The sequence below is a fragment of the Oncorhynchus kisutch genome, linkage group LG10 (genome assembly GCF_002021735.2).
Source record: "Oncorhynchus kisutch isolate 150728-3 linkage group LG10, Okis_V2, whole genome shotgun sequence".
NCBI lineage: Eukaryota > Metazoa > Chordata > Actinopteri > Salmoniformes > Salmonidae > Oncorhynchus > Oncorhynchus kisutch.
The window spans coordinates 20878036-20895238 of record NC_034183.2 but is presented as its reverse complement, the minus strand read 5'-3'; the positions used below and the strand labels follow the sequence as shown (position 1 = coordinate 20895238).

At 44.2% G+C, this 17203-nt stretch overlaps 1 protein-coding gene across 3 annotated transcripts in view; it reads right to left on the bottom strand.

Moving 5' to 3' along the window:
- Positions 1-7171: 7171 nt before the first annotated feature.
- Positions 7172-17203, bottom strand: part of LOC109897894 (neurogenic locus notch homolog protein 2) — a 55694-nt gene continuing 45662 nt past the window's right edge. For all 3 annotated transcript variants that reach the window (XM_020492545.2, XM_031833298.1, XM_031833299.1), the window contains exons 30-34: positions 16641-16794; positions 16207-16529; positions 15347-15494; positions 12826-12923; positions 7172-11132 (exon numbers count right to left, since the gene is read on the bottom strand). In XM_020492545.2, the coding sequence (XP_020348134.2) occupies positions 9735-11132; positions 12826-12923; positions 15347-15494; positions 16207-16529; positions 16641-16794 (2121 nt within the window). In that variant the 3' untranslated portion in view covers positions 7172-9734. The remainder of the gene's footprint in view (positions 11133-12825; positions 12924-15346; positions 15495-16206; positions 16530-16640; positions 16795-17203) is intronic.

The following is a 17203-nucleotide window of genomic DNA, read 5'->3' as shown; positions in this document are numbered from 1 at the left end:
GCAACAGCATCAACTTCCGATAGACAGGCGAAGCTCTAGTACGCTCAATACATGAACGATACCATTCGTTTACAGTATACTAAAATGAACTAATAGTATGTAGTATATACTCATTAAGTATGTAGTATACAGTATGTTAGTATGAGTATTCTAACACGACTTGTACAGTATTTTTGTCTTCCTCATCTGATTAGAAGAACATCAAGAACCAACCTTCCGCTCGCCCTTTACTGCCACCTGCTGGATGGGTGGACAGGGTTCTACTGAAAACCCATGATGGCAGGCTTGTCGGTCAGTGTCGGAGACTGCCGAGTGACTTATTTTTCTTCGGTGGAGTTTAATGACGGTTGACATCCAATATGTTGCATTACTGCCACCAAATGAACTAAAGTAATGTTATTTACTGCTACTCTTTAAGCATTTGTTATTCTTATCTCATACTTTTTTTTAACGGTATTTTCTTAAAATTGCATTGTTGGTTAATTAAGGGCTTGTAAGTAAGCATTTCACTGTAAGGTAGGGTGACCAGACGTCCCCGTTTCCCGGGGACAGTCCCCGTTTTTGGTGGCCTGTCCCCGGCTGGAGCTGTCCCCGGAAATGTCCCCGTTTTTAACTTTGCGTTAAAAACAGACCGCAAAGTGAAATATTTTACTTGGCAAGAAAGACCGGGCAGCAGAGCCTACGGGTTGACGTATCAATCGCGTTGTGCTTGTTTAGGCCAACAGAGGGGGCTGCTCGCTATAGCAGTTTCATTCACTCTTCTTCTTCTTCTCCTAACTACTTGCTCGCGATAGTTTTAGAGAAAGCTGCTGTGGAAAACTCGTCCAGAAGCTAGCAAGTGTCAAGTGAATCCAAAACATCACCACAAACGTATTTTCAAGCCAGTTAAATTACAATCGTTTGAGATACTAGCTAGTGATGTTATGTCACAATTTATTATATAGATAGATGATCTGCTCTATAAGGTTTTAAATAGGTTATGCTAGCTAACGTTAGCTATGTAGACTAAGTTAGCTAGCTAGGTTAGCTAGCTACTGTTATGGTAGCTAGGTTAAAAAACGTTCACATGTAAACATGCAGTGGACGGGCTATTTTGAAAATATGATTATATTAAATGAATGGACAATTTATTCAGAGAATATTTTTGTAGATTACAATTTTAATGGTTTGGCATTATAATAAGTAGTGTGAAAATATATTTAGAAATGTTCATGGATAGCAGTAGCAGTGGAGAGGAAGGAGAGGAGGGAGACTGGATAGGAAGAAGTGTGAAGGAGACAGAGGAGGAAAGGTAAAGATATGGTTATGGTGAAGAACGGCAGTGGTAGAACATCAGCAGACGAAAAAGCATAAAGCCTCTCTGATTGCCCGTGTTGATATGTCCTCTGTTACCACATTCTTCAAGAAGGTAGAGCCTTCCCAAGAAGAACATGGTTTAGCTGTGCAGGAGGGTGTCTTTGCATACCACACTATGAGACACAATCATAGTTACAGATCTATGGACTGCACAGCACAACTGACACGGAAGCTTTATGAGCCAAAGTTTACATATGCAAGGACAAAATGTGACGCCATAGTGAGTAACGTGTTAGCACCATGGGCAACTACTTTGGTAACACAGGACCTAGACCAGGTTGAATATGTGTCCCTGTCCATTGATGCGTCCAATCGTGGACATGTAAAGCTGCTGCCAATAGTAGTCAGATATTATAAGATATATGATGGCAGCACATCTGTGGAAACAAAACTGCTTGATTTTGTTGAATTGAATGGAGAAACAGCAGAGGAAATTGCAGCTGAGGTCCTGGTGGTCATCCAAAAATGTAACCTGGAAAACATTCTCTGGCGACAACAAATACCAAAAATGCTCTGCAGTGGGAGGTGATTGGCTGAGGTCGTCCTGCCCACATCATTCATAACACGGCCAGAACAGCTTAGGTTGTCCTGCCCACATCATTCATAACACGGCCAGAACAGCGTAGGTTGTCCTGCCCACATCATTCATAACACGGCCAGAACAGCTTAGGTTGTCCTGCCCACATCATTCATAACACGGCCAGAACAGCGTAGGTTGTCCTGCCCACATCATTCATAACACGGCCAGAACAGCTTAGGTTGTCCTGCCCACATCATTCATAACACGGCCAGAACAGCTTTGGATATGATGTTGAGTATCTGCTCACAAAGATATTTGAATATGTTCATATTTTCACCGTCAGAGTAGAAAGACTGAAGGGCTTTTGTGAGTTTGTTGGCCAGGAGTACCATAATATTTTAGGACACAGCTATGTTCGCTGGATGTCCATGCTCCCTGCTCTAGAAAGAGTGCTGAAAATGTGCCATTGAAATCCTTTTTATTTCTGAAGACAAATGCCCTGTTGTCCTGCGAACAATGTTCGAAGATCCACTGACTGAACTTTGGCTGGCCTTTGTCGATGGAAACTTGACTGTATTCAGTAACACGATCAAGATGCTTGGAGGCCAGGACCACTGTGCTGTGGACTCCGCTGCAATTCTGAGAAACGTTGAGGCAAAATTGACTGCAAGACGTGATGACAACTTCATTCCAGTTTTGGTCAGAGGACTTCTGAGAGAGACAGAGGACAATGGAGCCATGTCAAAAAGAAAGCTTTCTCAAAACATCCCAATCATTCTTCACTACGGCTGTGAACTACTTGCAAGCATGGGGAAAGCACACAGATCATATAAAAGATTTACATCGTCTCCTTTTAAAAAGGCAACCTCTGCGTGAAGAGATCCAGAAGGCAGCAGGCACACTGCAGGAAAAATGCCCCAATGTGACCATCAATGAGGATGTGTGACGAAGTTACTGGCCTGCAAGTGTTCCTAAAGGGGGAATCGCTTGAAGAATGGAAAACATCTGAGACACCGCTCAGTCAGAGATGGAGCACGGTGGTTACCCACTTCAAAGAGAACGACATCCCACACACTAACCTGGCTAGATTAGCGTCTGTTGTCATGTGCTTACCTGGAAGTAATGCACCAGTCGAGAGAGTGTTCTCCCAAATGAATGATCTATGGACAGCAGCAATAAATGGGTTCACTGTTCCTACCGTCAAGGCCATGCTTATTGTCAAGACAAACTTTAACCTCCCCTGCCAGGAGTTCATGGAGAAGCTGGCCAAAGACAGAGCAATCCTGAAGAAAATACATTCTTCTGAGAAATATACAGATTAGGTTGGTATAAGTATATTATGTAGTTACCAACCTCATCACCATCTTATTTCTTTATTATGTTAAGTATTTCACATATACTATTGTCTGTTTTTTACATTTTGCTCATGTTCTCTTCTGCTCTTATTCTACCCAGACTACCAGGACCACTGAATGGCTGTTCAGATCTGACAGTTCTGTCTTGTCTGTAGTGTTTCTGTAGTATAGTTGTTTTCTCTATCACAGTGTGCCTGTTAGACTAAATACATGAAACCGGAATTGTCCCCCTTTTTTATTTAATAGATAATAACATTGGATATTTTAATTATATATTAACTGCCAAACTGGAAATGTCCCCGGTTTTCATTTCACAAATCTGGTCACTTTACTGTAAGGTCTACTACACCTTTTGTATTTGGCGCATGTGACAGATACATTTTGATTTTGATTTGATAAATCCTTTACACTTTTTGATACAAAATGAGAAAAGGGCAAACAATAAAACCCACCACCTTATTCCACTACTTTAACCCTATCCTACCCTACCCCAGGCCAATGACCTGAGAGGATGGTAACCCTATCTGATCCTATCCCAGGCCAACAACCTGAGAGGACGGTAACCCTATCTGATCCTACCCCAGGGTTACCGTCCTCTCTGGTCGTTGGCCTATCTGACCCTACCCCAGGCCAACAACCTGAGAGGACGGTAACCCTATCTGATTCTACCCCAGGCCAACAACCTGAGAGGACGGTAACCCTATCTGACCCTACCCCAGGCCAACGACCTGAGAGGACGGTAACCCTATCTGACCCTACCCCAGGCCAACAACCTGAGAGGACGGTAACCCTATCTGATCCTACCCTAGGCCAACAACCTGAGAGGACGGTAACCCTATCTGATTCTACCCCAGGCCAACGACCTGAGAGGATGGTAACCCTATCTGACCCTACCCCAGGCCAACAACCTGAGAGGACGGTAACCCTATCTGATCCTACCCCAGGCCAACAACCTGAGAGGAGGGTAACCCTATCTGATCCTACCCCAGGCCAACGACCTGAGAGGACGGTAACCCTATCTGACCCTACCCCAGGCCAACAACCTGACAGGACGGTAACCCTATCTGATCCTACCCCAGGCCAACAACCTGAGAGGACGGTAACCCTATCTGATCCTACCCCAGGCCAACAACCTGAGAGGACGGTAACCCTATCTGATTCTACCCCAGGCCAACGACCTGAGAGGATGGTAACCCTATCTGACCCTACCCCAGGCCAACGACCTGAGAGGACGGTACCCTATCTGATCCTACCCCAGGCCAATGACCTGAGAGGATGGTAACCCTATCTGACCCTACCCCAGGCCAACGACCTGAGAGGATGGTAACCCTATCTGACCCTACCCCAGGCCAATGACCTGAGAGGATGGTAACCCTATCTGACCCTACCCCAGGCCAACGACCTGAAAGGATGGTAACCCTATCTGATCTTACCCCAGGCCAATGACCTGAGAGGATGGTAACCCTATCTGACCCTACCCCAGGCCAATGACCTGAGAGGATGGTAACCCTATCTGACCCTACCCCAGGCCAACGACCTGAGAGGACGGTACCCTATCTGATCTTACCCCAGGCCAATGACCTGAGAGGATGGTAACCCTATCTGACCCTACCCCAGGCCAATGACCTGAGAGGATGGTAACCCTATCTGACCCTACCCCAGGCCAATGACCTGAGAGGATGGTAACCCTATCTGACCCTACCCCAGGCCAACAACATGAGAGGACGGTAACCCTATCTGACCCTACCCCAGGCCAACAACATGAGAGGACGGTAACCCTATCTGACCCTACCCCAGGCCAACAACATGAGAGGATGGTACAATACCACTCAACACACTCTGTAAATATTTAATTTTTTCCTGAATTCAAACCTCGTACCCCCAAGTACTTCTCTGCAGCTGCCACCACAACATCTATTTTCTGTGACTTACGTTCCATCTCTGCGGTGCAGTTGATGACCATTGCTATGAACACTAGGAAGCCAACCTTACTGAAATGTATCACCCATTGGCCTATCCCTCTTTGTTCTGGCACATATCTACTATTCACAGGGATCCTCTCAGAATCCCTCACCCTTGATCCACATTCCTCTACTTTATTCACTGTCTCGGCATACGACATCTTCTGCACTACTCTGACCCTGGCCACCTCAACCTGCCTCCCTCGCACCAGGCATCGCAGATCCCCAGCAACATGGGCACTTGTACAGATGACACACACAACTTTTCTCACCGAAACTATGCATTTCTCTGTCCCGTGTCCTCCTGCACATGTCCCACATCTTGGAATCTCCATCCTACAGTGCTGCCACATGCCCATAAGTGACACCTATAATGTGAATTATGGATTTGATGCTCTTGAACCAGTGTTTTGAACACAGCCCATGTCTGTGAATTTGGAGAGGAATTGAGTCATGGGTAACTACATCTACCTCAGTGAACTGCATATGTGGAGTGTGTCTGGAAGTAGGGGTTGGAAAACAAGTGGGAGGATCAACACAAGTGGGTCTATTGAAAACTAACAGCTAATCGGGCAGATGCTTTTCCTAACCTTAACCTCATTCTTGTAACCTGCTAGGGTAGTTCTCCTAACCAGCCACGTTAATTCACCTAACCTGCCATGTTTATCCTAACCTGCTACCCTAATTCTCCTAACTTGCCATGTTAGTATTCCTAACCTGCCACGTTAATGATCCTAACCTGCTTAGCTAAAAGGATACAAGGAAGGAAGCAGCCACATAAAACAGTCTTGAGTGGCAACCAATCTGCCCAATTAGCTGTTAGGTTGACACACCCACTGGTGTTGAGCCTCCCACTTGTTTCGCAATGCCCACTTTCATACACATTCCACGTATGCAGTTACTGTACACATACTTGGATTAATTAGGTCTTTACTGTGTTCTCCACTTACACGAAGCAGCTATGCTACACTAAAAGTATGCGGACAACCTTTCAAATGAGTGGATTCGGCTATTTCAGCCACACCCGTTGATGACAGGTGTATAAAATCGAGCACACAGCCATGCAATCTCCATGAACAAGCATTGGAAGTAGAATGGCCTTACTGAAGAGGTCAGTGTCTTAATGTGGCACCGTCATAGGATAGTACCTTTCAAACAAGTCAGTTCGTCAAATTTCTGCCCTGCTGGAGCTGCACCGGTTAACAAGTACTGTAATTGATGTGGAAACGTCTTGGAGCAACAATAGCTCAGCCACAAAGTGTAAGGCCACACAAGCACACAGAACGGGACTGGCGAGTGCTGAAGGGCGTAGTGCGTAACAATCTTCTGTCCTCATTTGCAACACTCACTATCGAGTTCCAAACTGCTTCTGGAAGCAACGTCAGCATAAAAACTGTTTGTCAGGAGCTTCATAAAATGGGTTTCTAAGGCCGCACACAAGCCTAAAAACATCATGTGCAATGCCAAGCGTCGGCTGGAGTGGTGTAAAGCTCGCCACCATTGGACTCGCTGCCAAGTGGAAAAGTGTTCTCTGGAGTGATGAATCACGCTTCACCATCTGGCAGTCCGACGGATGAATCTGTGTTTGGCGGATACCAGGAGAACGCTACCTGCCCCAATGCCAATTGGTGGAGGAAGAAAAATGGTTTGGGGCAATTTTACATGGTTCGGGCTAGGCCCCTTAGTTCCAATGAAGGGAAATCTTAACGCTACAGCATACAATGACATTCTAGACGATGTGTGACTGCAACTTTGTGGCAACATCAACACCCGACCTCACTAATTCTCTTGTGGCAAATGGAAGCAAGTCCGCACAGCAATGTTCCAACATATAGTTGAACGCCTTCCCAGAAGAGTGGAGGCTGTTATAGTAGCAAAGGGGGGGGACCAACTCCATATTAATGCCCTTGATTTGCTTTATCAGTGAATTGGTTCAATGCCATAGTGTAATACAGAAAACAAATTGGTTGTAATATACATTGTTTTGAACAGTTTATTCATTTATTTCGAAAAACAATTCCTGTGTTTTACCATGAGAATGGCACGTACGTGCACAATAGGCAGATATACAGAAATAAAGTCAGACTTTTAGATCTATAATATGTATCATTTGTTTAGTTTATTTCAAATCAGACAGGTTTTGTTCTTTATAAACAGGCATATTTTCCTCATCATACAAATGAGGTGAAGCTACTTCATATAATGTGTATGTATTTGGTTAGCAGAAAAAGTATAAAACATACAAAACTTGTTTATATACAGCACGTAAAAAAAATAGCCTTGCATAATGCAGCATTTAGGTATAAATACCATGCTCCACGAGCTCTGCTGATTTGATTATGTGGATAGTACATCAGAAGTCATTTGTAGTGGGGGATATTAAGTGCCAGATAGGGGGAATGGGAAAGGACTTTGGGGATTTTGGTATGTAGTTCTCATAAAGGCACTCACATGATACCTTACCATGTGTGACGGGGCGGCAGGTAGCCTAGTGGTTAGAGCATTGGACTAGTAACCGAAAGGTTGCAACATCGAATCCCCGAGCCGACTAGGTAAAAATGTCTTTCTGCCCCTGAACAAGGCAGGTAACCCAAGGCCGTCGTTAACACTAACACTCGGCCGTCATAGAAAATAAGAATATGTTCTTAACTGACTTGCCTAGTTAAATAAAAGGTATAACAATAATCAATGACTGTATTTGGATTTTGCTCTGTCAAAGCCACATTAATCTTTCAATTACATTGTAACAATAATCCACTTTGATTAGACAATACCTCCAAAATGCAACATTTCCAAAGAACACTTTCAACAGTCACCAATGTCATGGATTTGCAATGAATCACTTTGGTCTTGGAGACATTGATGTTTCATTTATCGGTACAAAATAGAAACAATCAATGATTGTCTGTAATCACAGAGCATTCACATAAGGCTGTGCTCATGAGAAACATTAGGACGACAAAAATACTCATTATACAATTGTTTATCTTAAACGACTTGGTTTATGAATCACAAAAAAGATACAAACACACTGATTGTAATTAAGCAAAAAAGTGATTACATGATTTTGGAAGAAATACTGTACCTCAAAGTGATTGACTTAGTAACATAATGTAAAGCATCTTTGTCCTCGTCTTATTTCACACACCAGAGTGAAACCCCCATGGTGAGAGAACATGGAGAGCGACAGTGCAACATCAAACAATGCCTTTTTCTTTAATTTGGTATTTCAGTCACAATCTTTTCTTTTGTATCCATAACTGTACCATACATCTTAAACTCTTCAGTAACAGATTCTCCTGACACAGAACACCACAGCCCCACTAACTGACATCCTCCCTAAGGTGTAGGGGAGAGACAGAGGCTACACTGTAACAAAGGCAATAATGAAAAAGAATACAGGAACTTACACTGAGTGTACAAAACATTAAGAACTCATGCTTTCCATGACATAGACTGACCAGGTGAATCCAAGTGAAAGCTATGATCACTTAAAAAATTAAAAAATCTGTGTACATGGGAGGAGACCGGATAAAGAAGGATTTTTAAGCCTCAAGACATATTTTGTATGTGTGTCATTTAGAGGGTGAATTGGGCAAAACAAAAAATGCAAATGTCCTTAAACAGGGTATGGTAGTAGGTGCCAGGTGCACCAGTTTGTGTCAAGAACTGCAATGTTGCTGGGTTTTTCAAGCTCAACAGTTTCCTGTGTGTATCAAGAAGTCTGTTCTTAGGGCAAAAGGGGTGCATCTCAATATTAGGAACGTGTTCCTAATGTTTGGTATACTCAGTGTACATGACAACTATTTACACCACAGTTTAGCTTAGAACCACACATTGAAGAGATGTATCTGCATGTTTTTAGCATGTGTGTGTGTTTCTAACCACACAATAACCCCTCAAATAGCATCACCACATCCTAATCAGATACATTCCATAATACGAATCCATAAGGCAGTCTTCGCTTAGTGAACACATCTTAACATAAGTGAAAGTAACCCATCATATAAAAAGTTAAGTTAATTTTCACTGAAACCGTATGTCCTTGGCAGAGGTCTACATAAAACAGTGAATGAAAATGATAGCATGTTAAATGAGCAATTATTTCCTTAATTTTTTAAATAAAATAAGTCTCAGCCCAAAGAAACGTCCCAAGAGGGATGACAATAAAAAGCAGAGTTAGGCAATATCTAATGTCGATTCGGTCTTGTGTCTTCTTGAACAGTCAGTTTTCCTTACATGATCACCGTTTGGCTCTGGTTCCTTGTTTGATTTCTGACGATCCATCACTTTTAAATGTCAAAGGTACTTAAACAGTTTTTGGTTTTAGTTGACAATACACATACAAGACTATACACTATCTTTAAGTGCAAAATTGAAGAAAATCGTGTGACAATGAAGTGTAAAAGTGATTACTGTAACCAGAGAGACGATAAGACAAAAACAAATGACGAAAGAAGTGATGGATAAGAGTTTAAGTGTTGTACCTACAAAGATCAACAAAGCATTTAAGAGTTGGGCACTTTAATAGAGTCCTCTTGTCTATGCAAACACCTGCATGTTGCCACGCTGAGGCTGCTGGGGGTTCTGTTGTGTCTGCTGGGACTGCGGCTGCAGCTGCTCCGGAATGTGTGTGTGGCGGAGAGGCGGCAGTGCATGGGGGTTCCCCAGGGGGGTGGGGCTGGTGGTGACGTCAGACCAGTCTGAGTTGGAGTGGGGGGAGGATGAGGACCAGGGGTCAGGGGACTCAGGGGAGGGGGTGAGGTAAGGGTGCTCGCTGGGCGGGTGAGCCGGATACCCTGGGGTGGTGCCATCTGAGCCAGCAGTAGCGTAGCTGTGCTGAGAAGGAGGGGTTGGGTACTTATCCACGGGGCTCTGCATAGCCTGATAGGGAGGGAGCTGTTGGCGGGACTGGCCATCCTGCACCATGCCGTGGCCGTGGGCCAGGCCATGGGAGTGGGGGTGAGGGAGGCTGTGAGACAGGCTGTGCTGGAGGCTCATGTTGGGCATCTGGTACAACATGCCCTGGGTGCAGTGGAGGTGAGTAGGGCCCTGCTGAGATTGGGGCTGGCCCTGGTTTTGGCCCAGGTTTTGCCCCTGGGACTGCACCTGCCCAGGCTGGGGCTGCTTCAGCAGGGCCTGCCCGCCTCCTGGCGTCATCATCTGGAAGGTAACAATGGGAGGCAGCTGCTCGCGGCTCATGGTGACATTCATAGGGGTGAGCAGGCCTTGGCCGTGGTGCTGGGACATGCTAGGGTGGCCACTGCCCATCTGCTGGGGGAGGAGGTTGAACATGTGGCCACCGTAGCCATGCTTCAGGCCCACCCAACTCTGCTGCTGGCCCAGCATGTGGCTGACTGGGGGCAGCAGGGGCCTTGAGGAGGGGCTGCCCAGGAGAGGAGAGTTGGTCGTTTTGGAGGCCCCGGCAGCATCTCCTATGTATGAGTGTGGAGACTCCAGGGAGTCGACAGGGGACATGGTGACTGAGCTCTCCGACAGCCCTCCTGCAGCTTTAGTGCCGTTGCCACTGGCTCCTCCCACTGCAGGCCCTTCTCCTCCCGTTGGCTTCTTTCTCCGCTTGGCCTTCATGTCTTTCAGCTCTTTTGCTGTAGCCCCACCCACCCCTCCAACCTTTGCCCCGCCGCGCCTGCTCTTCTTGCCCTGGGGTCCGGGGCGCATGCCCATGTAGCCAGCGCCATTGCCTCCACAGACCAAGGAAGAGTGTCCCCCGCCCATGTGGTTGGGGCCATTGTGAGGGCTGTGGACCAGGTTGTACTGGTCAAGCAGACGTACGATGTCATGGTGCATGCGCTCCTGTGCGGTGTCGCGGGGCAGCCGGTCCAGGTGGTCTGTGATGTCCCTATTAGAGTAGTGGTCCAGCAGAACCTGGGCTGCCTCAAAACTACCCTCTCTGGCTGCCAGGAACAACGGGGTCTGCTCCTGAAGGAACACAACAGGAGAAACAACCCATGAAGGCATGTACCAAGCAAATAAAAGATCATCGTCGTGATAGAATATGGGACATACAGTGCATTCAAAAAGTATTCAGACCACTTCACTTTTTCCACATTTTGTTACATTACAGCCTTATTCTAAAATGGAATAAATACTTTTCCCCCCTCTTCTGAAATCTACCAATACCCCATAACAATGTAAATATCACATTTACATAAGTAGTCAGACCCTTTACTCTACTTTGTTGAAGCACCTTTGGCAGCGATTACAACGTCGAGTCTTCTTGGGTATGACATTACAAGTTTGGCACACCTGTATTTTGGGAGTTTCTACCATTCTTCTCTGCAGATAATCTCAAGCGCTGCCAGGTTGGATGGGGAGCGTCGCTCACAGCTATTTTCAGGTCTCTCCAGAGATGTTCAATCGGGTTCAAGTCCGGGCTCTGGCTGGGCCACTCAAGGACATTCAAAGACTTGTCCCAAAGCCACGCCTGCGTTTTCTTGGCTGTGCTCTTAGGGTCGTTGTCCTGTTAGAAGGTGGAACTTCGCCCCAGTCTGAGGTCCTGAGCGCCCTGGAGCAGGTTTTTTATCAAGGACCTCTCTGTACTTTACTCCATTCAGCTTTCCCCTCAATCCTGACTAGTTTCCCAGTCCCCGCCGCTGAAGAAAATCCCCACAGCATGATGCTGCCACCACCATGCATCACCGTGGGGAAGGTATTGGCCAGGTGATGAGCAGTGCCTGGTTTCCTCCAGACGTGACACTTGACATTCAGTTCAATCTTGGTTTCATCAGACCAGAGAATCTTGTTTCTCTTGGTCTGAAAATTCTTTAGGTGCCTTTTGGCAAACTCTAAGCGGGCTATCATGTTCCTTTTACTGAGGAGTGGCATCCATCTGGACACTCTACCACAAAGGCCTGATTGGTGGAGTGCTACAGAGATGGTTGTCCTTCTGGAAGGTTTTCCCATCTCCACAGAAGAACTCTGAAGCTCTGTCAGAGTGACCATTGGGTTCTTGGTCACCTCCCTGATGGCCAGCTCTAGCAAGATTCTTGGTGGTTCCAAACTTCTTCCATTTAAGAATGGAGGCCACTGTGTTCTTGGGGACATTCAATGCTGCAGAAATGTTTTGGTACTATTCCTCAGATCTGTGCCACGACACAATCCTGTCTCAGAGCTCTACAGACAATTCTTTAGACCTCATGGCTTGGTTTTTGCTCTGACGTGCACTGTCAACTGTGGGACCTTATATATACAGGTGTGTGCCTTTCCAAATCATGTCCAATCAATTTAATTTACCACAGGTGGACTCCAATCAAGTTGTAGAAACATCAAGGATGATCAATGGAAACAGAATGCACCTGAGCTCAATTTCGAGTATCATAGCAAAGGGTCTGAATAATTTAGTAATAAGTTATTTTTGTAATGATTTTTTTCCAAAATATTCTAAAACCCAGTTTTCGCTTTGTCATTATGTGGTATTATTGTGTGTAGATTGAGGGGAAAAATGTATTCAATCAATTTTAGAATAAGGCTGTAACTTAAAAATATATAGAAAAAGTGAAGGGGTCTGAATACTTTCTGAATGCACTGTAGCTTGACTTAAAGACTACTTTTGAGGTTTGAAAACATGTGCAATACAAGGTAGAAGTGAAATGCAAACTGAGGTAGTACAAACCTTGTTGTCCTGCATGTCTCTGTTGGCTCCATTCTTCAGCAGCACCAGAGTGGCCTCCACATTGTTCACAGCAGCTGCCCAGTGCAGAGCAGATTTACCTGAGAGAGAGAGAGGAATATGAGTCAAAGACAGACATGCAAATTGCTCTGTTATGGCACAAAACTATTTTGACTGCCCACTTTTAATTTTTTTGAGAAGGTTGGTCCTCAAGCATGACCGAAATGCAAATGCCAAAACCGCAACAAACTCATGACCCAGCTTTAATGGAATTGTAATGGTAACTGGGCTCCATTGAGAGCGAGATTGAAACCATGGGACTGTAAGGTTGATATATATATATTTTTTTTTAAATAGTTAAAATCACACAATTCATCTTTAGATGGTTCTTCATATGTCTGTGAAGTAAAATGTTTGATAGTTAATTTTAAGTGAAAAAATGAAAAACTAAAAAGTTCTCTACATAAAACTATTTGAACTTGCCACTATAAGGTTCTATCTGCAATCCAATCACAAGCCTGAACAAATAGACCAATCAGCACACGTTCTTGCCATCTTTCTCCATGTATGGGCTAGTCTAGCCAGCAATAATGGCACGTAAGCAAAAAACAAGCAAATGACGTTGTCACAGTCATTCAGTAATGACAGTCATTTGTCTGATTATCATATTACATTTCTTGATGTATTTGATGGGTCTTGACTGTCTTGGTAAAATAATGCTATTCTATAATGTATCATGTATTCAAATAGCTACAGTTTTCTGTCTAATTCAGAAAGAACCTTGTGGCTGAACCCAGATTGACATGTCATAGCCATAAGGTTCTATCTTCAATTGCATCCCCCTGAAAAAAACAGATCTTCAAATGTCTCAGGATTTTGATAATCTGCACTTTAGGTACCTATAAAAGGTGAGGACCTTAATGTGTTATGAAAGAAGAATTCACTACAAAACAGTTCTGAGATCTGAAGACAATGCTTAATAGGGGGGGCAGGTAGCCTAGTGTTTAGAGAGTTGGGCCAGTAACCGAAAGGTTGCTAGATCAAATCCCTGAGCTGACAAGGTAAAAATCTGTCGTTCTGCCCCTGAACAAGGCAGTTCCTAGGCAGTCATTGTAAATAAGAATTTGTTCTTAACGGACTTGCCTAGTTAAATAAAGGTTAAAAAAAATTAAAAAATCTCAGAACTATGTTTTGCACAGATTGAACCTTACAGTCCCAAGGTCTTTCCTAATTATTGCCCTGTATGGAAGTTCTCAATGAGAAAATCACTAAAACAACATTTCCTATTTAAGTATTACTGAACAGTTTGAGTTTATTTTATTTTTTACAGGGACAGTGCACATTAATCAACGTTTCAGTAAAAGTGCCGGTTTTAGCCAGCCGGCTAATTTTCAACCGCAGTCCCTGTGCAGGTTATTAAAAACAATTACAATATAGACAATCAGTGAGCACATGCAGAGCCACATAGGACAAGCAAGACATAGCATACAGACAGAGAAACATAGGACAAGCAAGACGTAGCATACAGACAGAGCAACATAGAACAAAAAGCAGCAAGACAAAATTCATAAAAGCAACAAAGTGTTTCCACACCTCACAAGCTACAGACAACATGGAAAGCGGCAACACACAGCTAGGGACCATGTTCACAAATCTGATTGACCTTTAGCCATGTCTTCAAGCATTTTGTGAAAGTATGATATGTGGTGCAGTTATGTGTGTCTGATGGCAGTGTATTCCAGACATGGGAAGCTCTCACAGAGAAAGCGGATTTACTAAAGGTGCTTTTCCTTAAGGGAACTATACAGTCACCTCTCATGGCGGACCTTGTGGATCTGCTGCCATTTGTTTGGGTTTTCTGTTTAAACAAAAATACTGAGTAGAGGGGGAGCCAGGCCATTTAGGATCTTGAATACAAGACATGTGTCGGTGTATTGCACAAGATTTTCCCAACTCAGGAGCTCATGTTTTCTGAGGATGTAACAGTGATGATGGCTATTGGGCTTACTATCAAGCACTTTGAGAGCCTGTTTGTAGACAGACTGAATAGGTCTTAATGTTGTACAGCAAGCTTGGGCCCAACTAGTCGAGCAGTATGTTAAGTGGGGAAGTATCATAGATTTGAAGTACAGTTTTGCTACCTCTGTAGTCAAACAATTTAGTATAAATCGGAAATTAGCTAGGTTGAATCTGAATGACCTTTTTCACATGCTTTTTAAAAGAGAGGTTGGAATCAAGTATGATGCCAAGGTACTTAAAATCAGATACCACCTGGAGCTTCTCCCCTGACACAGACATCTGGTTCAGTAGCATCGTGTTGCCCTCTTTTCACATTGAGATGCAAACACGAGTCACTGAGCCACTCTGTAACCTGGACCATTACAGTAGTGAGTTCTTGTGCAGCTTGTTGTTTGCTCTCAACGTAATCTCAGTTTAGAACAAATCTCTAATCCCAATGGGATTACCTGTATAAAAGAAATGTAAAATCATACAATATACATGTAAAAACAATGCCAGTGCTCACCGTGGTCGTCGACAGCGTTGATGTCAGCGTGGCAATGTACCAGTTCCTCCACCATGCCTTCCACAGCCAGCCTGGCAGCCAGGATCAGAGGTGTGGTGCCATCATTCATCCTGGCATCCAACTCCGTGGCCCGGTTACGGATCAGGATCTGAGAGGGGAACCGTGTTAAAGGGGCAGTGCAGTCAAACTTTTTTCCCCTCTGTCATGTTTTGTACACTCAGTATATATTTAACAGTGGTTTAGATGGTACAATGATTCTCTACACTATACATTTCTTGTTTTGTCACAAACTGAAATTAGGCAAACTATTCGAAATTTAGCAACCAGGATATGGCGAAACGATTTCTGAATATTGCATATTAATGATATTTCCACACTGAAGTTGTAATAACAATGAAATTTAAAACAAAAATGATGAAAATGCCCTTTTATTGTAAGAGCCAAAAAAAAATATATATATAAAAACACTATATTATTTCAATCTGTTCAGGTGGGATAGATCTTTTGGCCCACAGAATGTCATCACAATCTGATTATTCTGACCAGACCCACCAACGGCTGCACCTATGCCCAGTAAAGTGAAATCCATAGATTAGGGCCTAAATATTTTATTTAAATTGAATGATTTCCTTATATGTAACATAGTAAAATCTTTGAAATTGTTGCATGTTGCATTTATATTTTTATTCAGTATATTTCAAGTTATTTTCCATTAAATAAACCCACATTAAACATACAGTGATGATTTCAAAATAACATTTAAAAGACTGCATTAAGATTTTTGAACTGGTGCCCATGTGAGCGCAGTACGAGGAATAGTTTTCAGCTGCTCCAATGAGTCCGTTTTTCTAGCCTCTCACCTGGAACACTCCCTGGGCATCGGCTGCCACAGCAGCGTGGAGAGGGGTGCGACCCATGTTGTCGTGAGCGTTGGCGTCTGCCCCAGCGTCCAGCAGCCTCTTGGCGGCGTCGGCCCGGGCGTAGCGAGCAGCCAGGTGGAGTGCCGTCTCCCCGGTGCGGTCTGTCTGGGCCATGACTGTTGCACCCTGGGTGATGAGGTCTGAGATGGCGTTGGGTCCCGGCTCATCTCCCCCGCTCTCTTCCTCCTCCTCCTCCGCCTGCAGGCCGCAATCAGATGCCCCTCCGTTTCGTAGAGAGGCCAGCATCAGGGGGGTGAAACCATCTGGAAAATATTTTTTGCCATTTGGTCAGTCAAAAAACACACAGCAATCACTTCTCAGTTAGGTATCCTTACACTTGATTGACACCAATCCTATTCAATCTTAAACTCTACCTGGTCCTTTGACATTGACATCCAGGCAGTCTGCCTCCAGATCAGTCTGTGGTGGAGTGAGAGAGATGTCAGCAGCCTTGTGGTGCTGCAGGGTCCACTCCCGTCTGTCCACTCCTCCATCCACACCCATGGGCAGCAGGGGCTTGTCCTCAGTCTGGGGGAGAGGGAGGCAAAGGAGGAGAGATTTTTTAGACACTGTAGACACTGACTCAATGCCAATATGTATAGTAGGTTGTTCTGCCAATTAGGTGCCTTTAGAGTAGTGTAACTTTGTGGATTTCACCAAATTTGTACCTTTCTGTCATAAAGACCACATAAAAAAAAAAGTGTTTTCCGATCTCAAGAGGTTAAATAAAACCTAACTCTGGGTAACATGGTTGACGTGTTATGCTCAACTTGCTCAGTTTTCCACCACAAAAAGAGTACAACCAGTTCACTTGCTTTTACACTAGGACATTGACTGTTCAATGTCTCTTTTTAATATATATATATATATATATATTATATATAATTTTTAATATACAAGGCTTTCAGATTTCAATATTTGTCCAACATTTCTCCTT